At 54.9% G+C, this 24,705-nt stretch overlaps 1 protein-coding gene across 15 annotated transcripts in view; it reads right to left on the reverse strand.

The window, feature by feature from the left end:
• The window catches only part of RIMBP2 (RIMS binding protein 2), a 98,513-nt gene that overhangs the window by 25,554 nt on the left and 48,254 nt on the right, over positions 1–24,705 (reverse strand). For 11 of the 15 annotated variants that reach the window (XR_009488813.1, XM_059863403.1, XM_059863402.1 and 8 more), the window contains 7 exons: positions 24,226–24,348; positions 20,003–20,107; positions 16,025–16,075; positions 10,388–10,601; positions 5,780–5,931; positions 3,027–3,103; positions 486–595 (listed from right to left, as the gene is read on the reverse strand). Coding sequence is in view for 14 of the 15 variants with exons in the window: in XM_059863403.1 (XP_059719386.1) it covers positions 486–595; positions 3,027–3,103; positions 5,780–5,931; positions 10,388–10,601; positions 16,025–16,075; positions 20,003–20,104 (706 nt within the window). In the remaining variant the exon portion in view is untranslated. The other 4 variants (XM_059863409.1, XM_059863408.1, XM_059863398.1 and 1 more) reach the window with 4 other exon arrangements.

Genomic DNA, 24,705 nt, shown 5'->3' on the forward strand with positions numbered 1-24,705 from the left:
AATTTGCTCCATGGCTCATAATCAAACCCACAGGGGGCTTGGGCTCTGTGCCAGGGTCACTGAGCCCCCTGGCAGGGTCCTGGCAGTCCAGGACAGCCAGAGGGATGGCCAGGGTTCCGAGAACACCTCGTCCATGGCACTGCTCTGGGAGTGGGCAAGGGATGAGTGACAGAGCATAAACAACGTCCCAGCTTGGGAGCAGAAAGCCTTATTAAGGGAAACACCAGAACTGCCAGTAAGCTTTTTTGTCAACTTCAATCTTGCAGCAGGAAAAGCTGACACTATAAAATACTTTATAATTAGCTCTGCCTGCAAGGAGCGGCTTTGCTGGTGCAGAAACTCTTTTAATTAACACCACGATGATAAAGCTAAATTTAGCAACCGCTTGGGGAGCGGACGAAGGAGAGAACCTGGAGAGTGCTCGACAGAGGAGCTGACTGCAATCTGCATGAAGGAGCAGGAATTCGGGGTGCAGGAAGCAGTACCTTCGTAGAAGCCATCCTCGTCCATGTCCCCGTACACATAGAGGTACTTTCCTGCCGTGAGAGGGAGCTCCGCCTCTGGGTTCTCGTTGGGTCCATCGAAGGGGTTGTAGCTGTGGGCACAGGCAGAGTGCTGCTCAGCACGGGCTGCAGCTCCCCCAGGCAGAGCCGTGGCCTCCCTTCTGAGACTCCTTCTGGTGGGCCAGGGGCACTCTGTGCCTGGGAGATCCCTCTGTCCCTAAATCCACATCCCCTCCTGCAGGATGCACTGAGGGTCTGGGGCAGTCTGTGCCTGGCAGGTCCCTCTGCCCCTAAATCCACATCCCCTCCTGCAGGATGCACTCAGACCCTTCTCACTGAGGGTCTGGGGCAGTCTGGGGCAGTCTGGGGCAGTCTGTGCCTCGCAGGTCCCTCTGCCCCTGAACCCACATCCCTTCCTGCAGGATGCACTGAGGGTTTGGGGCAGTCTGTGCCTGGCAGGTCCCTCTGCCCCTAAATCCATGTCCCCTCCTGCAGGATGCACTTAGACACCTCTCACTTAGGGTCTGGGGCAGTCTGTGCCTGGGAGATCCCTCTGCCCCTAAATCCATGTCCCTTCCTGCAGGATGCACTCAGACACTTCTCACTGAGGGTGTGAGGCAGTCTGGGGCAGTCTGTGCCTGGGAGATCCCTCTGCCCCTGAACCCACATCCCCTCCTGCAGGATGCACTTAGGGTCTGGGGCTCTCTGTGCCTGGCAGATCCCTCTGCCCCTAAATCCACATCCCTTCCTGCAGGATGCTCTTACAGACACTTCTCACTGAGGGTCTGGGGCAGTCTGTGCCAGGCAGGTCCCTCTGCCCCTGAACCCACATCCCTTCCTGCAGGATGCACTCAGACCCTTCTCACTGAGGGTCTGGGGCAGTCTGGGGCAGTCTGTGCCTGGGAGATCCCTCTGCCCCTAAATCCACATCCCTTCCTGCAGGATGCACTCAGACACCTCTCACTTAGGGTCTGGGGCAGTCTGTGCCTGGCAGGTCCCTCTGCCCCTGAACCCACATCCCTTCCTGCAGGATGCACTGAGGGTTTGGGGCAGTCTGTGCCTGGGAGATCCCTCTGCCCCTAAATCCACATCCCCTCCTGCAGGATGCACTCAGACCCTTCTCACTGAGGGTCTGGGGCAGTCTGGGGCAGTCTGTGCCTGGCAGATCCCTCTGCCCCTAAATCTACATCCCCTTCCTGCAGGATGCACTCAGACACCTCTCACTTAGGGTCTGGGGCAGTCTGTGCCTGGCAGGTCCCTCTGCCCCTAAATCCATGTCCCCTCCTGCAGGATGCACTTAGACACTTCTCACTTAGGGCTCCTGAAAAACGCTGGCCACAGTTCTCTTTATTTTTTAGAGTGAATTAAAGCAAACTCAGTTGTGGGGGTCTTTTCCAGTCCTGTATTCAATTTTATCTTCCTTTCACACAAGTTCATTAAACTTCTACAGAGGCAAGGGAAAAGAAGACAAAAACAGTGAGCTACATCTAAGAGAAGCTTCTGAGAGACAAAAAGTACTTGTGAAGTACTTAAATCTATATCCATCCTGAAAGAAACTGCTAGCCACTGAAATTTTTATCATGACAGTCCCTCATGCCTGAAATTTTAATGTGCAAAGCAGTGGTGGATTTCGAATCTCCTCTTGCTTGAAGAAGTGATTGAAAAGAAGAGATTGAGACTCCTCTCTAGAGCAAGAGGTGCCCATTTAATCCGATTTAGACACTGGAGGACAGGGATGCAGGGGGGTGGCAGAGCTCAGCTCCCTCTGCCAGCTGGGGCACAGGGACAGTGGCACATGCAGGCAGGGCCAGCAGCACAGGCTCCCAGAACATCCTTTCTGTGTAATAATTCAGTGCATGGATGAGGGGGAGCCAAAGCTGGGACAGGCTGTGCTCTGCAGGCAGTGAAAACTGCACAGGCTCCCCAGAACACCCTTTCCATGCAATAATTCAGTGTATGGATGAAGGGAGCCAAAGCTGGGACAGGCTGTGCAGGCAGGGCCAGCAGCACAGGCTCCCCAGAACATTATTTCCATGCAATAATCCAGTGTATGGATGAAGGAGAGCCAAAGCTGGGACAGGCTCCCCAGAACATCCTTTCCATGTAATAATTCAGTGCATGAATGAAGGGGAGCCAAGGCTGTGCTCTGCAGGCAGTGAAAACTGCACAGGCTGTCCAGAACACCCTTTCCATGCAATAATTCAGTGTATGGATGAGGGGGAGCCAAAGCTGGGACAGGCTGTGCAGGCAGGGCCAGCAGCACAGGCTCCCCACAACATTATTTCCATGCAATAATTCAGTGCATGAATGAAGGAGAGCCAAAGCTGGGACAGGCTCCCCAGAACACCCTTTCCATGCAATAATTCAGTGCATGAATGAAGGAGAGCCAAGGCTGTGCTCTGCAGGCAGTGAAAACTGCACAGGCTGTCCAGAACACCCTTTCCAAGCAATAATTCAGAGTATGGATGCTGTATGTTGGATGTTACAGCTGTGTGTGGTGTCTGTGAGGTGATGGGGCTTTACCTGTAACGGGCAATGCAAAGATGGACTTTCCCAGAATATCTCTGCTTTGAGGTATTGGAGTTCTGATCATTATCCATCTGTAGGGAAGGGGAGAGAAGAAAGATACTGTGGTTACAAAAAAAGAAGAATTAACAGCTTTCTTGACAGGTGATAAATCAGTGAACACACAATTTCAAGGAAAAAAATTAAATTCTAAGATGGAGCACAATGGGTTAATTTTACTTAGAAGGGCAGAGTCCAGTGACTGAGTAAAGAAATGCTGAGTTTAGAACTGGTGCAAGTGTCAACCTCCAAACAGCTGGAAACCACAAGTATCACACAAAATACACCCCTAGCCAATGCAACCCATCCAACCCAACCCAATCCACTCCCATCCAATCCAATCCAATCCAATCCAACCCATCCAATCCAACCCAACCCAATCCAATCAATCCAATCCAACCCAATCCAACCCAATCCAACCCAATCCACTCCAACCCAACCCAATCCAATCCACTCCACTCCAATCCAATCCAACCCATCCAATCCACTCCAACCCAATCCAATCCAACCCAACCCAACCCAATCCAACCCATCCAACCCAACCCAACCCAACCCAACCCAACCCAACCCAATCCAATCAATCCAATCCAACCCAATCCAACCCAATCCAACCCAATCCACTCCAACCCAACCCAATCCAATCCACTCCACTCCAATCCAATCCAACCCAATCCAACCCAATCCAATCCAATCCAATCCAACCCATCCAATCCAATCCAACCCAATCCAATCCAATCCAACCCATCCAACCCAATCCAACCCAATCCAATCCACTCCAATCCACTCCAATCCAACCAAATCCAATCCAATCCAATCCAATCCAACCCAACCCAACCCATCCAACCCAATCCAACCCAATCCAACCCATCCAACCCAATCCAACCCAATCCAATTCAATCCAACCCAATCCAATCCAATCCATTCCAATCCAATCCAATCCAATCCAACCCAACCCATCCAACCCAATCCAACCCACCCAACCCATCCAACCCATCCAACCCATCCACTCCAATCCAATCCACTCCCACCCAACCCATCCAACCCAATCCAACCCACTCCAATCCAACCCAATCCAATCCAACCCAACCCAACCCAACCCATCCAACCCACTCCAACCCAACCCAACCCACAGCATCAGCATCTCTTGAACACCACCCTTTCCACTAACTGAGGGGAGTTATTTTCTTTGAATGTCACATCCCATGGAATTCAGCCCTGCACAGCCACACGTTTATTCCATTACAGGTCTGGCCTACCAAAGCTGGGGATTTGGTTGTGCTGTTGAACCAACACAGCTCTGCCTGTCTGAGCTCTGCACGAGCTCTCTCACTGGTCAGACAGGAACTTCAGTAACTTCAGCTGTGCCTTGAGCTGGCAGAGGTTTTAAAGTGGGGCATGAACTTCCCTCCACTTGCTGTACAGTTTGCTGTGAGCCATTTCAGACAAAATGAACAACTTTCTGCCTGAGCTTGAGAGAGCTTTGGTTAAGGCAGAAACACCGTGTTAACAGCAGGACCAAATGAAATAAACTGTCCAAAAACGGGGCAGAACTTTACAATGGAGTGAGCACTGAGCTGCAGCTCCAGGTCTGAGCTGGTCCCTGCCAGGAGCACCCCAGGAAAATTCCCAGGGAGGAGAGTTTCCCTCTGAGCTGACTCCTGAGGGTGGCTTAGCCCAGCAGGCAGCTCCAGCACCAGGAGCCCGTGCAGCACGGGGGGATCCAGGAACATCAGCCAGGATTATCCCCTGGGACCTCTGCAGGGGCACCCACTGAGCACACAGCCAGGTGGGTTACTCCAGAAGGCTTTTTGATAGGAACAACCAGGGCCATTGCAGAGCATCACTGATGATTGATTGATTGATTGATTGATTGACTGATTGATTTCAGACTTCCCAGCGTTACATTTCCTTTTTTGGATTGTATTCACACACCTTCCCTTGGGTCTGGGTGTCTCTAAAGAGGAATGGAGCTTCATTTCTGTGAGCTTGCATAATGGCAGAGTGGATCACATAATTACACTGCAGAAGGCACAAAATGTACAGCTCTGCAAAAGAGGGCTTGACATTCTCAGCGAGAGATAACTCAAAAATAACAGAAAAGGGGAATTAAATTTGACGTTTGCTTCTCCTGGTCCTTGCTGTCAGCTCTGCTTCCCTAAGTCTCCTTGCTAAGCTGCTTTTTCTGTGGCCTCCTCAAAAAGCAGTGAATGTTTCCACTTTTCAGCAATGCTGCCACACAAAAATACCCAACTATTTCCCCTGGATAATCCTCAGGCATGCCCGTGGAATTCCCTCACCCAGAAACAGCTCTGTGTGCAGCACTGAGGGCTTCAGGGGGTCCTCACCCCCAATCTTCATCCTGACTATTAATTACATTTACTGTATTAATTACAACCAGCCCAATGCCCAGGAGCAATGCCCAGGCTGGACAAGGGCACATGTTTTATTCTTGGAACCTTCCTCACCCTATAAGAGAGATGTCCCTGCTCAGGAGCCTTTAGCCAGTGTAGCTCCTTCTGGGACATCAGCTGCAGCTTCTTTGAAATGAAAACATCACTCACATTCCCACTGGGCATGGTCCCAAGCTGCCTCAGAAAGTGAGAGCATTCGTGTCGTGACTTTTTAAATCATCTAGAACCTGCAACAGCCTGCTGGAGCAGAGGAGCCTCAGCCCCAATCCCTTTTCCAGCAGAAAATTCAAAAGGACTCACGTCTGAATCAAATCTGCATCTTGGGGTGCCAGATCTTGCCTTGGGCAGGAAGGTGGGTTTGACAGAGAGCTGCTCTGGTTTGTCTGCGGAGATCTGGAGGGGCCTGATGAACTCTGAGATCACACAGCGACTTCCAGAGGGGCTGTCATGGCCTGGCAGGGACAGAGCACACGGGTCAGCAGGGCTCCCAGCCCAGCGGCAGGGCCTGTCCCTCCCCTCAGGAATCACCCAGGGAGGCTGTGCTGGGCAGGCTGCAGGGCAGGGCAGCAGCTCAGCCTGCCAGCTCCCAGCCTTGGCACACTGCTGAGGCCAAGAGCGTGCAACAACACCTAACACACACAGGGAGGCACCTTCATCCACAGGAGCACAGGTAAAGCCCCCCAGTGAGAGAATCCCCCTCTGTCCCTGGTGTGCCTGGGGAAGCTGAGAGCTGCTGGGAGCACACCTGGCACTGTGAGCACACCTGGCACTGCAGAGGTGCTGTGAGCACACCTGGCACTGCAGAGCTGCTGTGAGCACACCTGGCACTGTGAGCACACCTGGCACTGCAGGGCTGCTGGGAGCACACCTGGCACTGTGAGCACTCCTGGCACTGTGAACACACCTGGCACTGTGAACACACCTGGCACTGCAGGGCTGCTGGGAGCACACCTGGCACTGCAGAGGTGCTGTGAGCACACCTGGCACTGGGAGCACACCTGGCACTGCAGAGGTGCTGTGAGCACACCTGGCACTGTGAGCACACCTGGCACTGCAGAGGTGCTGTGAGCACACCTGGCACTGCAGAGGTGCTGCTGGAGCCTGGGCTGCTCCGGGGACTCTGGGAATCAGAAGCAAGCCATGCCTTTCTGCTCTAGAAGAGGCAGGAACGCTGACGGTGCAGCTGGCAGGATGCTCACCTTGCAATGAGGTTGATGATTTTGGCAGGCAGGGAGTGCCAGCAGCACCTGCCCGGTGTTTCCTGGGAGCTCCTACCCGACCCCAGCACTACAGCACATGGGTTTGATCCCAGGGCCTTCCCTCCAGCTCCCAAAACATGGAAACTCAGACTGTGCAAAAGGAAAAATCCCCAGAAATCCTTCTGGAATATTTTCCTGGGCTTTTAGAAAGAGTCCAGGGGAAAGGGAAGGGAAGTGGAGATTGTGCTGCACACTGAGCAGGCTCAGGAGAGGCTGAGCTCTCTCCTCTCCTCCTGACTCGGGTGGAAAGCAGAGGTGAGAGAAGCCAAAGGAACAAGGTGGTGCAGGCTGCCAGAGAGGCCAACAGAGCTGAGAAAAAGCCACTTGTACATTTTCCCTGTTGGTCTGGTCCCCAGAGCAGGAGCTGAGACCTGAGCTGGACTCTGAGCTGCGGCTGCTCCCACGTGCAGAGTGCATCCTGGCTCCCATGAGCCCCACAGCCCTGATGGCCCAGCCCCTGGCTATGGGCAGGGTCAGCATCTCCTCTCCTGCTCTGCACAAGCCTGGCAGCCACGTTTTGCTGCTGAATTCCAACATTCCCAGTCCAGGCCACCAGGAATTATCAGAGGAACCTCTTTGTTCTCACTGCAGAGGAGAAAAAAGCTCCAAGAATACCATCAGGGGGTTTTCTGCTGTGCTCATTAGCCCAATATGATTAATTTTCTCTGCATCACTGTAATTTACAGCAGGCCAGCCTCAGCAACTGACAGCAGGGAAATATACAACTCACCACACAAAGGATGAATTACAACCAGCCCCACTTAGAGCAATGCCCAGGCTGGAAAAGGGCACATTTTTTATTCTTGGAGCCTTCCTCACATCTACAACAGAGGAGTCCTCCCTGCTCAGGAGCCTTTAGCCAATTTAGCTCCTTCTGTTTGCTGCTGATGTGTCTGCCATCTCAGCCTGCCCGTGCCAAGCCATAAATAATTGGGCCAACTGTGATTCTGCACTCGGAGGAAGCCTCTGCTTGGGCTCAGACCTCCTGCACCCTCCAGGCTTTGTGCCCAAATTGCTGGCACTAGGTACAGAATGTGCAGGAAGGTTCTAGGCAGGGTTCTAGGAGGTTCTAGGGCAGTGCAGCCCCTGCTCTGCAGCCACATAGGATAACAACCAGCACAGGAACTCCAGGAATACCAAGGGGCTGGAAGGTGTGGGTCTGATTCTTTCACTTGGGAAATACGGAACAGAAGGTTTCCCCTGAGTCCTTTAAGGAGAGAAAGGTGTGTGAGGGCACATCCTGGCCCCAGGTAATTCCAGTTCTGCTCTGAAGAGCCTGCTGGACTCTGCCACCATTACTGACAGGGGCTGGATTTCACCAGCTGGGGCTGAAGTCAGGGGAACGGCCTGAGCACTGCTCCTTCACAGGAGAGGCTGAAGGGATCCAGCCAGGGTGGTGCTGAGCACACTCCTCACGTGGAGTAACTCCCAGCTTAACTGGGGACTGACAGGGGATAGCACACCATTTAACTGGGGACTGACAGGGGATAGCACACCATTTAACTAGTGATTGACATGGGATAACACCCACCTTAACTGGGGACTGACATGGGATAACACCCCATTTAACTGGTGATTTATATGGGATAACACCCCATTTAACTGGGGACTGACAGGGGATAGCACACCATTTAACTGGGGACTGACATGGGATAGCACACCATTTAACTGGGGACTGACAGGGGATAGCACACCACTTAACTGGGGACTGACATGGGATAGCACACCATTTAACTGGTGATTTATATGGGATAACACCCCATTTAACTGGGGACTGACATGGGATAGCACACCATTTAACTGGGGACTGACATGGGATAGCACAACATTTAACTGGGGACTGACAGGGGATAGCACAACATTTAACTGGGGACTGACAGGGGATAGCACAACATTTAACTGGTGATTTATATGGGATAGCACACCATTTAACTGGTGATTTATATGGGATAGCACAACATTTAACTGGTGATTTACATGGGATAACACACCATTTAACTGGGGACTGACATGGGATAACACACAATAAACTGGTGATTGACATGGGATAACACCCACCTTAACTGGTGATGTACATGGGATAACACACAATTAAACTGGTGACTGACATGGGATAGCACACAATTAAACTGGTGACTGATATGGGATAACACAATAAACTGGTGACTGACATGGGATAGCACACCATTTAACTGGTGATTGACATGGGATAACACCCCATTTAACTGGTGACTGACATGGGATAGCACCCACCTTAACTGGTGATGTACATGGGATAGCACACCATTTAACTGGTGATTGACATGGGATAGCACAATAAACTGGTGATTTACATGGGATAACACACAATAAACTGGTGACTGACATGGGATAGCACAACATTTAACTGGTATTTTATATGGGATAACACCCCATTTAACTGGTGACTGACATGGGATAACACCCACCTTAACTGGTGATTTACATGGGATAACACAATAAACTGGTGACTGACATGGGATAACACAAAATAAACTGGTGATTTATATGGGATAACACACCATTTAACTGGTGACTGACATGGGATAACACACAATAAACTGTTGACTGACATGGGATAACACACAATAAACTTGTGATTTATATGGGATAACACACCATTTAACTGGGGACTGACATGGGATAGCACACAATAAGCTGGTGATTTACATGGGATAACACACAATAAACTGGTGACTGACATGGGATAACACACAATAAACTGGTGACTGACATGGGATAACACACCATTTAACTGGGGACTGACATGGGATAACACACCATTTAACTGGGGACTGACATGGGATAGCACACAATAAGCTGGTGATTCCCAGGGAAGGACACCCAGTCCAGCGTGTGCCTGCCATGGAAGCTGTTCCAGGTGTCCCCAGGTAACCTCCTGGCTGCTCTTTGTCCTTTCCCTGTGAGCAGTGGCTGGTTTACAGAGCCCTGCAGCTGCGGAGCCGTTGCCTCTGGCAACAGGAGCTGTCCTGGTGAAAGTTCAGCCCAGACCTTGGGCAAACACACACTGCTCTCGGGGCTGGGACTGCGAGAACATCACTGCAGATGGATTTATTTCATTATTGCTTTCTGTCCTCCATCGCTCCTGAGACTATCTTTTCTTTTTGGAAAGTTTTACTTTCAAATTTTTTCTGTGCTCTGTCTGTCCATCCCAGGGCTCTGTCTGTCTGTCCATCCCAGGCTCTGTCTGTCCGTCCATCCCAGGGCTCTGTGCTCTGTCTGTCCATCCCAGGCTCTGTGCTCTGTCCGTCCATCCCAGGGCTCTGTACTCTGTCTGTCTGTCCACCCCAGGGCTCTGTTCTGTCTGTCCACCCCAGTGCTCTGTGCTCTGTCTGTCCATCCCAGGCTCTGTCTCTCTGTCCACCCCAGGGCTCTGTCTGTCCACCCCAGGGCTCTGTTCTGTCTGTCCACCCCAGTGCTCTGTGCTCTGTCTGTCCATCCCAGGGCTCTGTCTGTCTGTCCACCCCAGGGCTCTGTCCGTCCATCCCAGGGCTCTGTTCTGTCTGTCCACCCCAGTGCTCTGTGCTCTGTCTGTCCATCCCAGGCTCTGTCTGTCTGCCCACCCCAGGGCTCTGTCCGTCCGTCCCGCAGCCCCAGCCCCCCTCCTTACCTTTGCCTATGGAGGTGGCGATGCCGTTCATCAGCTGGGCCAGGGATTTCCCGGGGTGCCCCGGGGGGGCCAGCGAGGAGGAGGAGGAGGAGGAGGAGGTGCCCAGGAGCTCGATGGTGCCCGCCTGCTGCCGGAACCGCTCCAGCTCCCGCGACAGCAGCTTAAACTGCTCGCTCTGCGTCCGGCATTTCTGCTCCAGCTCCCGCACCTTGGCCTGGGGACAGCGCGGGCTCAGACAGGACAGGGGGACACGGACACACAGCCCCCGAGGATGGGGGCACACAGCCCCCGAGGATGGGGACACACAGCCCAGGATGGGGACACACAGCCCCCCCCAGGATGGGGACACACAACCCAGGATGGGGGCACACAGCCCCCCAGGATGGGGGCACAAAGCCCCACCCAGGATGGGGGCACACAGCCCCCCCCCAGGATGGGGGCACAAAGCCCCACCCAGGATGGGGACACACAGCCCAGGATGGGGACACACAGCCCCCCCCAGGATGGGGACATACAGCCCCCCAGGATGGGGACACACAGCCCCCCCCCCCCCCCCAGGATGGGGACACACAGCCCCCCCCCCCCCCCCCCAGGATGGGGACACACAGCCCCCCAGGATGGGGATTTGGGACACACAGCCCCCGCCAGGATGGGGGCACACAGCCCCCCAGGATGGGGACACACAGCCCCCCCCCAGGATGGGGACACACAGCCCCCCCCCAGGATGGGGGCACACAGCCCCACTCAGGATGGGGACACACAGCCCAGGATGGGGACACACAGCCCCCCATGGATGGGGACACACAGCCCCCGCCAGGATGGGGGCACACAGCCCCCCAGGAGAGGAAGCAGGGACAGAGGGGTGGCAGGAACAGGGACAGAGGGGTGGCAGGAACAGGGACAGAGGGGTGTCAGGAGCAGGGACAGAGGGGTGTCAGAGCCATTCCCTGGCTGGAACAGGGACAGAGGGGTGTCAGGCACCTTCCCTGGCTGGAACAGGGACAGAGGGCATGGGGAGCCCTGCTCTGCCTCCAAACACACCCGGAGCAGTGAGGACACCCCGGCACGATGCCCCTTTGTCCAGCCCTGCTCTCGGACCAGCCAGAGCAGGGCTCTAACCACGGCTCGGTGCCAGGCTGTGCTCTGCGGTGAGCACACATCACCTTCCTGCCCTGCACCCCTCTGGGGCTGGCTCAGCAGCTGCACTAACAAAGGAAGGCTGGAGAGCAATTAAACTCCTTCAGCTGAACCCAGAGCTCTGGCTTTTAAAGGAAAAAGCATCCCCTGCTCGTGTGAGAAAGCTGTACATTTTATAAATCAAGAAAACAGCACGCATTACACAGCAGCCATGAGAGGATCCTAGCTGAAGGGAAATGCTGGCAGTACCCAGAGGAACCCAAAAATCCAAAATGTTCTGCTGCACAGGGTGGCACCGTTTGTTCCCTTTCTTGAAAGGCTTTTTTAAAGTCAGAGTGAATTTGAAAGGTGTCGTTTCCTTGCATTCATAACACACAAATTAATTTATTTCTGCAAAAGGAATCTCAGGGTGTCCACCTGATTGATTGAGGAACCAAGAACAGCAAGGGTCAGACGTTGTGGGAGATTTGCACAAACCTGAAATGCTTGGGGGTTTTTTGTCTTTCATTTTTTCGCTGTGGTTTGGAGCAAATGAAACGTCAGAATTTGCTCCTTGTTAATTTGCTGCATGAAAATGGCATCCCTGCAGTTTCAAAAGGACATCAGGCAAACAAAGAACAAAACTGGGCTTTTTGGTTCCACTGTCCAGAGGAAAGGTGAAGGATGAGCCCTCCAACTCTCTGAGAATATTCCTGACCTTTCCCCAAGCACCTGTGGAAACTCGAGCACCAAATAAAAAATAAAAGCATCACAGTCCAGACCCCAACAAGAAGCTAGGGCTGCCTTGGGAGTATTTTTGAAAAAGCACTATTTAACAACTTAAAACTATTTGTATTGCAGTAAATGCCTTTCTTCTGGGCATGCAGAGAGTTCAAGTTCTCTCCTGAAGCCTGGGAGAAAAACGCCTTTCTGCTGTATTTTTAGTAGGGCTGTGAGTGAGAACTGAGCATGAAGCTGGCACTTGACAAAGAAAATTTGCCACAAGAGCCACCAGGAGCCACCAGGAGCCCCCCCCTGCTCGCCCCTGCTCCCTGAGCCCAGGCATGTGCTTGCTCTGCTGCCAGCCAGCCTCAGCTCACGGCAGAAAATCCAGATTTGGGTCTGACCTGCAGAGCAACACGTGCTCAGAACTGTGGATTCTTACCCTGTCATGGTCCCTGCCACTGACCCTGAGCTCTCAGGATCAGAATTTGGATTTTTACCCTTTGCTGTGGTCCCTGCCACTGACCCTGAGCTCTCAGGCTCAGAATTGTGGATTTTTACCCTGTGTCATGGTCACTGCCATTGAACCTGTGCTCATGTGCTCAGAATTTGGATTTTCACCCTGTGCCTGGCTCCTGCCATGGAGCCAGCCCAAGCAGGGTGTCACAGGGCTGTCCCAGCTGTCCCTGGAGCTGGAGCAGCTGCACAGGGCTGCAGATGAGACATCCCTGCTCAGCCAGTCTGTCTGTCTGTCTGTCTGTCACTGGGCACTGCCCAGCTCTCTGCCAGCTGCTGACATCCAAAGGCTCCAGGGATGGAGGGGAAGCAGCCTCCATCCCTCAGACAGGGCTGTGCCAGGACAGGGCAGGGAGGAGCAGCTTTCCAGGTGGACAGGTCTGAATTCAGAGCAGAAACCAGCACCTTCTGCTGGGCAGGTACAGCTCACACCTGACACCAGCACCTTCTGCTGGGCAGGTACAGCTCACACCTGACACCAGCACCTTCTGCTGGGCAGGTACAGCTCACACCTGACACCAGCACCTTCTGCTGGGCAGGTACAGCTCACACCTGACACCAGCACACTCTGCTGGGCAGGTACAGCTCACACCTGACACCAGCACCTTCTGCTGGGCAGGTACAGCTCACACCTGACACCAGCACCTTCTGCTGGGCAGGTACAGCTCACACCTGACACCAGCACCTTCTGCTGGGGAGGTACAGCTCACAGCTCCACTGCCACACAGCAGCAGGGGCTTCCACTGGGCAGCTCACAGCAGCCTCAGGGGCAAATATCACCTAAAACAGCCCCTGCATCAACAGAGAACAATCTGAATTCACAGCAGCCTCAGGTGCAAATATACCTGGGCAAAGAAAAATGCAAATTCACATCAGCCTCAGGTGCAAATATCACCTGAACCAGCCCCTGCATCAGCAGAGAACAGCCTGAATTCAGACCAAATCCACCGAGCCAGAGGGTCACAGCCCTGAGGACAGCACCAAACCATCCCTGCTGGGCGTGCAGGTGAGGATGGAGCTCCCCTTAGAGCCTGCCAGGGCTCGTTCCTTGTGGGATGTCCTGACTTGGATGGTTTGGTCTGGGCAGTAATGCCAAGCATGCCTGCACAGCAGTGCCTCCAGCACACATCCCTGCAGGGTGGGCAGGCTCTGCTCCCATCCCAGGGGAGGAGTTGGTTCCAGCACACATCCCTGCAGGCTGGGCAGGCTCTGCTCCCACCCCAGGGGAGTGCAGGGCTCCAGCACACATCCCTGCAGGCTGGGCAGGCTCTGCTCCCACCCCAGGGGAGTGCAGGGCTCCAGCACACATCCCTGCAGGGTGGGCAGGCTCTGCTCCCATCCCAGGGGGGGAGTTGGTTCCAGCACACATCCCTGCAGGGTGGGCAGGCTCTGCTCCCATCCCAGGGGAGTGCAGGGTTCCAGCACACATCCCTGCAGGGTGGGCAGGCTCTGCTCCCATCCCAGAGGAGTGCAGGGCTCCAGCACACATCCCTGCAGGGTGGGCAGGCTCTGCTCCCATCCCAGGGGGGGAGTTGGTTCCAGCACACATCCCTGCAGGGTGGGCAGGCTCTGCTCCCACCCCAGGGGAGTGCAGGGTTCCAGCACACATCCCTGCAGGGTGGGCAGGCTCTGCTCCCATCCCAGGGGGGGAGTGCAGGGTTCCAGCACACATCCCTGCAGGGTGGGCAGGCTCTGCTCCCACCCCAGGGGAGTGCAGGGTTCCAGCACACATCCCTGCAGGGTGGGCAGGCTCTGCTCCCACCCCAGAGGAGTGCAGGGTTCCAGCACACATCCCTGCAGGGTGGGCAGGCTCTGCTCCCATCCCAGGGGAGTGCAGGGCTCCAGCACAGATCCATGCAGGGTGGGCAGGCTCTGCTCCCATCCCAGGGGAGTGCAGGGTTCCAGCACACATCCCTGCAGGGTGGGCAGGCTCTGCTCCCATCCCAGGGGGGATTGCAGGGTTCCAGCACACATCCCTGCAGGGTGGGCAGGCTCTGCTCCCATCCCAGGGGGGAGTGCAGGGTTCCAGCACACATCCCTGCAGGGTGGGCAGGCTCTGCTCCCATCCCAGGGGAGTGCAGGGTTCAGGACAGGGAAAGGGGAGTTGGTGCCCTGAAATACCTGCATGCTGTCCAGGGTGTTCTGGGTGAAGTGCAAAGCAATAAATCCCAAACAAGGCACGGAGAACAAAGAGATGTGAAATAAACAAAGAAATAAAACGAGTTGTGGGTAATGTTTTACATTTCAAAGCAGCCTCTGGGAACAGCTACAGGTGTAGAAACATGCATCAACACAAACCACTGCAGAAACCAGCACTGCTGCTGGAGGCACACAGATAAAATACAAAATGCTAACAAATAACGTGCTGGTGGCAATAAAAAGCCAAAGCTTTGGAGATCTTGTCGGGGTTACACAAATCAGCTAAATCAGAATTGTGCTCAGCTTGAGGGGGTAAATAATCTCCTGCCTGCCTTGTTTCTGTTTTCCTGTACCAGGCATTAAATAATAACTTCAGCTTACAGTCTGGAAGCCAAAACAAACTTAATCTAAATGATGCTAATGAAAGCCTATGAGTAAAACACACCCTGTGGGGATATTCACCTTTATAGATAATAATAAACAAATGCTTTAATTTAGTTTTTTAAAGTTGATCAATGCACCAGGAAAGATCCCCTTTCCCTGAGGCACGGCCAGCAAGCACATACAGAAACGCTGTGGGGAGGTAAAAAGACTGGAAATTGCCCTCAGATAAAGCAAATTTCCAAAGGAAATATTGCCAATGCACGTGCTGTTATCGATCTCATTTCTGCACGTTCTTTAGGACGTGTAAATTAACCCTTAAAACCATTCCATGCCTTTTCCTCAGGCAGAAAATGAAGTGTTCTCTTCCCAGCACACCTTTGAGGGTTTCTGAAGTTTCTCAATTCTTTCATTTCATTTACAGTTCCTGCTTTGTGTTTATTAGACAGTATTTAATTAGGAACCCTAGGTAGCTGATTGGTCTTTGCTGCTGTATTTCCAGCCTAGTAAATCAAAGTTCTCACCATTAATCACTGCCTTTAATGGTATTTCACAAAAAACAGTACCAAAAGAGGAACACACATCACTTCCAACAGCTCAGCTCCATGCCCTCCTAACTGAATCACAAATCTTATCATTATCAGGATGCAAATATATCACAAGAGAAAAAACCAAACCCTCTTTGCCTACATATTCCTTGAAATGCTGACAAGTGATGGCTCTGAAAATTCCCCTGTCCAGAGGGAGCCCAGGGGATCTTACCTCTAGCAACTGAACTGCTCCTTCATGTTCCTTCTTAGCTTCAACCTGAGCCTGGGTTGGGTGGGAGAGGAAACGGGAGAAGAGAGGGGAAGGGAGAAGGAGGATCAGTGAGTCATGCCACACAGCCTGCTGTGAGCTCGTCCAGCAGCTCGCCCAGAGCCAGCTTCCAGCAGCAGGGTGGCTGTGCCAGCCCTCCTGGGCACTCCCAGCCTGGCAGGGGTGTTTGTTCTGGCTCTCAGGGCAGGGGGAATCTGCAGAGCTGGAGCAGCAGCACACGCTCCCCAGGCTGCCCTGGCACTGCCAGCCTGGCAGGGGTGTTTATTCTGGCTCTCAGGGCAGGGATGCAGAGCTGGAGCAGCAGCACACGCTCCCCAGGCTGCCCTGGCACTCCCTGCCCTCTCTGAGCCCCCCAGGTCCAGCTGAAATGCAATTTGCTGTGCACACTGCAGGGCTCAAACCTCCCAGAGCAGCTGGGACCAAACCCACAGACCAAAACCACAAACCAAACCCACAAACCCAAACCCACAGACCAAAACCACAAACCAAACCCACAGACCAAAACCCACAGACCAAAACCACAAACCAAACCCACAGACCAAAACCACAAACCCACACCCACAGACCAAAACCACAAACCCACACCCACAGACCAAAACCACAAACCCAAACCCACAAACCAAAACCACAACCCACACCCACAGACCAAAACCACAAACCAAACCCACAGACCAAACCCACAGACCAAATCCACAGACCCAACCCACAGACCAAAACCACAAACCAAACCCACAAACCCAAACCCACAGACTGAAACTACAAACCAAACCTATAAACCCAAGCCACAGACCAAATCCGCAGACCAAACCCACAGACCAAAATCACAAACCCAAATCCACAGACCAAAACCAAAAAACCCAAACCCACAGACCACAAACCCAAATCCAGAACCCAAACCCACAGACTGAAACTACAGACAAAACCTATAAACCCAAGCCACAGACCAAACCCACAGACCAAACCCACAGACCAAACCCACAGACCAAAATCACAAACCCAAACCCACAGACCAAAAACCCAAATCCAGAAACCCAAACCCACAGACTGAAACTACAGACCAAACCTATAAACCCAAGCCACAGACCAAAATTCCCAGACCAAAATTCCCAGACCAAAACTCACAGACACAAACCCACAACTCCAAACCTATAAACCCAAACCCACAGACCAAAACCGTGGACCCAAACCCACAACTCCAAACCACAGCCCCAGCCCACAGCCCCCTGCCCTGCCCTGCTGTACCAGCAGTGACTCTGGTGCCAGCAGGTGCCAGCAGGTGCCAGCAGGTGCCAGCAGTGGCAGAGAGCCCAGAGCCATCCCCCAGGACACATTTAAAGAAAGCTGCCCAGCGCTGAGCCCTGTCAGTGATGGCAGAGCCTGCACCAACAGCTATCTCTCCTCACATCAGGCTGCCTTTATCAGGGTTGGTTCCAGAAAAAGGCTGATCCCCGTCAGCACAGACAGTATTGTGTTCTTCCTTCTGGGCTGAGAAATGTGACCAGTCTGTGCAGCTGTTAGACACAGAGTGAACTCTTAAATGAGCTCTTCTTTCCACTCAGAATGTGCCAGCAAAGGCGAGGGGCTGAGCAGGGCTGGCTCTGCTCTGAGGGGCAGCCTGGGGGCTCAGCCCTGACAAGGGACCAAGGGGTGCTGAGAAATGCCATCCTGCTGCTGCCCAGACCCCCCTCTGCCCTCTGGAAACAGCTCAGACAGCTCCAATAACAAACCCAAAGGGAAGGGAGGACGCCACACGCCGTGTCCTGGGAGGCCAGCCCTGGAGGGAAGGTGAGCCAGCAGCTCCTGTAAAGCTGGCAGGGATGTGTCCAGCTCCTCAGAGGACAGATTCATTTCAAATATTTATCTGCTGGGCTTGGAGCACGGGGTGGAACACCAGATCCAGCACTGGTGCCTGCCACTGCAGCTCCAAGGGGAGCGCTCAGGTTTGTGCTGCCAGTCCCAAGGAGGATGGAACAAAAATTAGCAAGAAATGCTGTATCTGCCTTTGGTTTCTTTCCTTTGCCAGGAAATCTAAGTCCAAGATGTATGAGGCAGTTCTAATAATAACAGCTGAATAGAACTAGAAATGGCATTTTGCAGGGTGCCTGAGTACACTTACTGAGAAAGACTAAAAGAAAATTAACTGGAAGATTTCATTTGGTCAACTACAGCGTTCTATTTCAAGCAACTATATTGGATACATCTTTTATTCTGCTGAGAAGGTCCCTCCATGCCAATTCTCTACCAAATTATCATTAGCAGCATTATTTCTGTGGTTTGATCTAGTCCAGCAATTGGAAAAATCAACGTTAGCCCTGAGACAATTGCAGCTTGAAGTGACTTTGGCAAAACTGCAACTCAACATCATGGTTTTTGTATTATAATGAATACTGAGAAATTGCAGCGGGGGAAAAACCAGTCTTGAAGTGATTTGTGAACTGGAGGATGCCCTTGGAAGTGAGGTGTTTGAGCAAGCGCTCAGCTTCTGTGCAGGGCTGGCTGCACACCAAACCCTGCCACACCAACGTGACACGTGTGTGAGAAGGAAGAGCACTGAGATGTGTCAGCACCCTGACAAGCCTTCCTTCCCCCTCCTTTACTGGGCAGAGGTAGAACTGCATGTCTGGACGGGGAGGCCACAGGAATCCCACAGCCATGGATGTGTCAGTGAGAGCACCAGCAGCAGGCTGGAAATGGCACAGAGCTGGTGCCAGGCAGTGAGGACTGGGCTCCTTGGTGGCACTGGAGGAATGCACGAGTGTCACCCAGGCAGACACGGAGGGGAGCAGTGGAAATGCAAAGGAAACCCCTGAGATGGTGCCACTCCTGTCCCTGCTGGGGACAGGAAAGCTCAGGCACGGTGGGGCAGGCTACAGGAGCACAGAGCAGCCCCTTGCTCAGGGCACAGCAGGGCCTGGAGCCCCCAGGGCAGGGAGCAGCTGGCTGGGAATGCCTTCAGTCCAGGGGATCCCACCATGCCCTCTGTCCCTGCAGCTCGTGCTCCCACCTGCCTGTCCTGTCCCTGTCCTGTCCCTGATCCTGCATTCCTTCTGCAGGAGCTCCATTCCTGACTGTCCCTTCCTATCCCTGTCCCCTCCCATCCCTGTCCCCTCCTGTCCCATCCCTGTCCCCTGCCAGGTACCTTCTGCAGCAGCTCAATCTCCTGCCTGTCCCATCCCATCCCATCCCATCCCATCCCATCCCATCCCATCCCATCCCATCCCATCCCATCCCATCCCATCCCATCCCATCCCATCCCTGTCCCATCCCTGTCCCTGTCCCATCCCTGTCCCCTCCCCGGTACCTTCTGCAGCAGCTCGATCTCCTGCCTGTCCCATCCCTGTCCCTGTCCCATCCCTGTCCCCTCCCATCCCTGTCCCTGTCCCATCCCTGTCCCTGTCCCATCCCTGTCCCTGTCCTCTCCCTGTCCCATCCCTGTCCCATCCCTGTCCCCTCCCATCCCTGTCCCTGTCCCTGTCCCATCCCTGTCCCTGTCCCATCCCTGTCCCTGTCCCATCCCTGTCCCCTCCCATCCCTGTCCCTGTCCCATCCCTGTCCCTGTCCCATCCCTGTCCCCTCCCATCCCTGTCCCCTCCCCGGTACCTTCTGCAGCAGCTCGATCTCCTGCCTGTCCCATCCCTGTCCCTGTCCCATCCCTGTCCCATCCCTGTCCCCTCCCATCCCTGTCCCTGTCCCTGTCCCATCCCTGTCCCCTCCCATCCCTGTCCCTGTCCCTGTCCCATCCCTGTCCCATCCCTGTCCCTGTCCCATCCCTGTCCCATCCCTGTCCCCTCCGATCCCTGTCCCTGTCCCTGTCCCATCCCTGTCCCCTCCCATCCCTGTCCCTGTCCCTGTCCCATCCCTGTCCCATCCCTGTCCCTGTCCCATCCCTGTCCCATCCCATCCCTGTCCCCTCCCCGGTACCTTCTGCAGCAGCTCGATCTCCTGCTGTTTGGCGTTGAGGACAGCCAGCGCCTGCTCATGCTCCAGCTCCAGCTGTTGCCGCCGCTCCGCAGCCTCTCGCATGTGCTGTGCCGGAGGAGGGGACACCAGGGACAGTCCCGGCTGCGGCCACACGGGCCGCGGGGCCGGGCACGCTCTGCTCCCACCCACACACACACACACACCTGCCTGGCACCTGGGGAAACCAGGGGGGCTGGAGATGGTCAGGGCTTCAGCCAAGGGGAACTCAGGCACGTGGACATCAGCCCTGCCAGGACCCAGGGTCTCACACTGCCAGGACCCGGGGTCTGACACTGCCAGGACCCGGGGTCTGACACTGTGCCCTGCCAGGACCCGGGGTCTGACACTGTGACACTGCCAGGACCCAGGGTCTGACACTGTGACACTGCCAGGACCCGGGGTCTGACACTGTGGCACTGCCAGGACCCAGGCTGTGACCTTGCAGGACCCAGGGTCTGACACTGCAGGATCCAGGCTGTGACCCTGTGCCCTGCCAGGACCCAGGGTCTGACACTGTCACACTGCCAGGAGCCAGGCTGTGACCTTGCAGGACCCGGGGTCTGACCCTGTGCCCTGCCAGGGGTGCCCATGAGCAGGGGCCATCCATCCCTCCAGCAGCACACGTTCTGGGAGCACTGTGCTACAAACCCGAGCCTGGACAAACATCCCCTGTCCATCCCCACCTGCCCAGAGCAGGCTGGACAAACATCCCCTGCCATCCCCACCTGCCCAAGGTGTGCTGGACAAACATCCCCTGCCCATCCCCACCTGCCCAAGGTGTGCTGGACAAACATCCCCTGCCCATCCCCACCTGCCCAAGGTGTGCTGGACAAACATCCCCTGCCCATCCCCACCTGCCCAGGGCAGGCTGGACAAACATCCCCTGCCATCCCCACCTGCCCAAGGTGTGCTGGACAAACATCCCCTGCCATCCCCACCTGCCCAAGGTGTGCTGGACAAACATCCCCTGCCCATCCCCACCTGCCCAAGGTGTGCTGGACAAACATCCCCTGCCATCCCCACCTGCCCAAGGTGTGCTGGACAAACATCCCCTGCCATCCCCACCTGCCCAGGGCAGCCTGGACAAACATCCCCTGCCATCCCCACCTGCCTAAGGTGTGCTGGACAAACATCCCCTGCCATCCCCACCTGCCTAAGGTGTGCTGGACAAACATCCCCTGCCATCCCCACCTGCCCAGGGCAGCCTGGACAAACATCCCCTGCCCATCCCCACCTGCCCAAGGTGTGCTGGACAAACATCCCCTGCCCATCCCCACCTGCCCAGGGCAGCCTGGACAAACATCCCCTGTCCATCCCCACCTGCCCAGGGCAGCCTGGACAAACATCCCCTGCCATCCCCACCTGCCTAAGGTGTGCTGGACAAACATCCCCTGCCATCCCCACCTGCCTAAGGTGTGCTGGACAAACATCCCCTGCCCATCCCCACCTGCCCAGGGCAGCCTGGACAAACATCCCCTGCCCATCCCCACCTGCCCAAGGTGTGCTGGACAAACATCCCCTGCCATCCCCACCTGCCCAGGGTGTGCTGGACAAACATCCCCTGCCCATCCCCACCTGCCCAAGGTGTGCTGGACAAACATCCCCTGCCCATCCCCACCTGCCCAAGGTGTGCTGGACAAACATCCCCTGCCATCCCCACCTGCCCAAGGTGTGCTGGACAAACATCCCCTGCCCATCCCCACCTGCCCAAGGTGTGCTGGACAAACATCCCCTGCCATCCCCACCTGCCCAGGGCAGCCTGGACAAACATCCCCTGCCCATCCCCACCTGCCCAAGGTGTGCTGGACAAACATCCCCTGCCCATCCCCACCTGCCCAGGGTGTGCTGGACAAACATCCCCTGCCCATCCCCACCTGCCCAGGGCAGCCTGGACAAACATCCCCTGCCATCCCCACCTGCCCAAGGTGTGCTGGACAAACATCCCCTGCCCATCCCCACCTGCCCAAGGTGTGCTGGACAAACATCCCCTGCCCATCCCCACCTGCCCAAGGTGTGCTGGACAAACATCCCCTGCCCATCCCCACCTGCCCAAGGTGTGCTGGACAAACATCTCCTGTCCATCCCCACCTGCCCAGGGCAGCCTGGACAAACATCCCCTGCCATCCCCACCTGCCCAAGGTGTGCTGGACAAACATCCCCTGTCCATCCCCACCTGCCCAAGGTGTGCTGGACAAACATCCCCTGCCCATCCCCACCTGCCCAAGGTGTGCTGGACAAACATCCCCTGCCCATCCCCACCTGCCCAAGGTGTGCTGGACAAACATCCCCTGCCCATCCCCACCTGCCCAGGGCAGCCTGGACAAACATCCCCTGCCCATCCCCACCTGCCCAAGGTGTGCTGGACAAACATCCCCTGCCATCCCCACCTGCCCAGGGTGTGCTGGACAAACATCCCCTGCCCATCCCCACCTGCCCAAGGTGTGCTGGACAAACATCCCCTGCCCATCCCCACCTGCCCAAGGTGTGCTGGACAAACATCCCCTGCCCATCCCCACCTGCCCAGGGCAGCCTGGACAAACATCCCCTGCCCATCCCCACCTGCCCAGGGCAGCCTGGACAAACATCCCCTGCCCACCCCCACCTGCCCAAGGTGTGCTGGACAAACATCCCCTGCCCATCCCCACCTGCCCAGGGCAGCCTGGACAAACATCCCCTGCCCATCCCCACCTGCCCAGGGCAGCCTGGACAAACATCCCCTGCCCATCCCCACCTGCCCAAGGTGTGCTGGACAAACATCCCCTGCCCATCCCCACCTGCCCAAGGTGTGCTGGACAAACATCCCCTGCCCATCCCCACCTGCCCAGGGTGTGCTGGACAAACATCCCCTGCCATCCCCACCTGCCCAAGGTGTGCTGGACAAACATCCCCTGCCCATCCCCACCTGCCCAAGGTGTGCTGGACAAACATCCCCTGCCCATCCCCACCTGCCCAGGGCAGCCTGGACAAACATCCCCTGCCCATCCCAACCTGCCCAGGGCAGCCTGGACAAACATCCCCTGCCCATCCCCACCTGCCCAAGGTGTGCTGCTGTGCCTGGCCCTGCCAGAGCTGCCCCAAACAGCTCTGCTGATCTCTGCCCCTCCTCTGCACAAAGGACACAGAACAGAGCCAGCCAGGGGGGCAAGAGGGACCACCCAGAGCTGCCAGCACCTGTGAGGAGTGCTGCTGCCCATGGCTCACAGCGAGGTGAGCAAGGCTCCTGGCAGGAGCACACCTGCACAGGCTCAGGACACCCTCTGCAGATAGAAATCTTTTCATTACAGGTTAATATTGCTCCCCCAGCATCCCTGTAGCTTTCAGTCACCCTCATATTAAATGGGAGGTCAGAAGGGTCTCTTTCTAGATTCTGATCTCCTCCCTGGTGAAGCTGGTATTGAAGATTTTTATTTTCCAAATTACACACTATTCCCACAGCAGTCTCAGAGCAGAGGCACAATGCCTTATCTGCAGCACTGAGTTATTGCACACAAACCTGTGAGAAATCAGCACTTGGGAAAACAAATGCACGGAGAAAACGGGCAAGAACAGCCCAAAATATCTCTTATTGTCTACAGGAGAGTTTTATCAAGCTCATTTCTAACCTGTAATGAGCTGCTGTTCCCTGCACACTGCCCACAGCCAGGGAGGCTGAACCCCTCAGCCTGCACAGGTCTGCACCAGAAGCAGAGTTTGGCCTCTGCTTGGGACTTATTCACTTTTTGTTTGATTATAAACAACAACAACAGCAACATTTCCCAGTTTGTAAGTTTTCACCCCCAGCTGTGGGTTGTTTTCTGGGAGTTTTGGGAGGATTTGATGCTTGCCTGTGGACATTTCTGCATTCATGGGCAATGTCTGCTCTCTGAATTTATAACACCCCAGAAGAACAGCCCTGATTCTCATCTCACCTGAATGAACATCACCCATTTCATCAGCTAGTCCTCCCCATGATTTAAATTTCCAGGAGCAAACCCCTCTCGTTTCTGTCAGGATTGGTTTCAGACTAGTGCAGCACATTTTGGCACTGCTGAGCTCTCACTATTTCACACAAGCAAGCCCAGAACATTTCCAGCTGAGAGCTTTTCCCAAAGCACTGGCTGAGCTGTGAGGACACTCATGAAACCCCCAAGGGCACGGCTGAGCACCAGGGACCATGGGGAGCAGGGGCTGGGATTTACACCCACCTTTAGGACCTGCTCTAAGTTCTCCAGCTTGGCTTGGAGCTGGTGTTTTCCCCTCAGAGCCAAATCTCGTCCTTGGGTCACGCTGAGCAGGGCTTCTCGGAGGTGCTCATAGTCTGACTGCACCTGGGGAACCAAAAAGGGTCAGTGCCACGTATTGCCAAAATAGAAAGGGTCAGTGACAGCCTGCAGGGAAGGTATTGCCAAAGAAAAGGGTCAGTGACAGCCTGCAGGGAAGGTATTGCCCAAAGAAAAGGGTCAGTGCCACCCTGCAGGGAAGGTATTGCCAAACAAAATGGTCAGTGCCAGCCTGCAGGGAAGGTATTGCCCAAACAAAAGGGTCAGTGCCACCCTGCAGGGAAATTATTGCCAAAATAGAAAGGGTCAGTGCCACCCTGCAGGGAAATTATTGCCAAAATAAAAAGGGTCAGTGACAGCCTGCAGGGAAATTATTGCCAAAATAAAAATGGTCAGTGCCACCCT

Source organism: Haemorhous mexicanus, chromosome 19 (assembly GCF_027477595.1).
Source record: "Haemorhous mexicanus isolate bHaeMex1 chromosome 19, bHaeMex1.pri, whole genome shotgun sequence".
Taxonomy (NCBI): Eukaryota; Metazoa; Chordata; class Aves; order Passeriformes; family Fringillidae; genus Haemorhous; species Haemorhous mexicanus.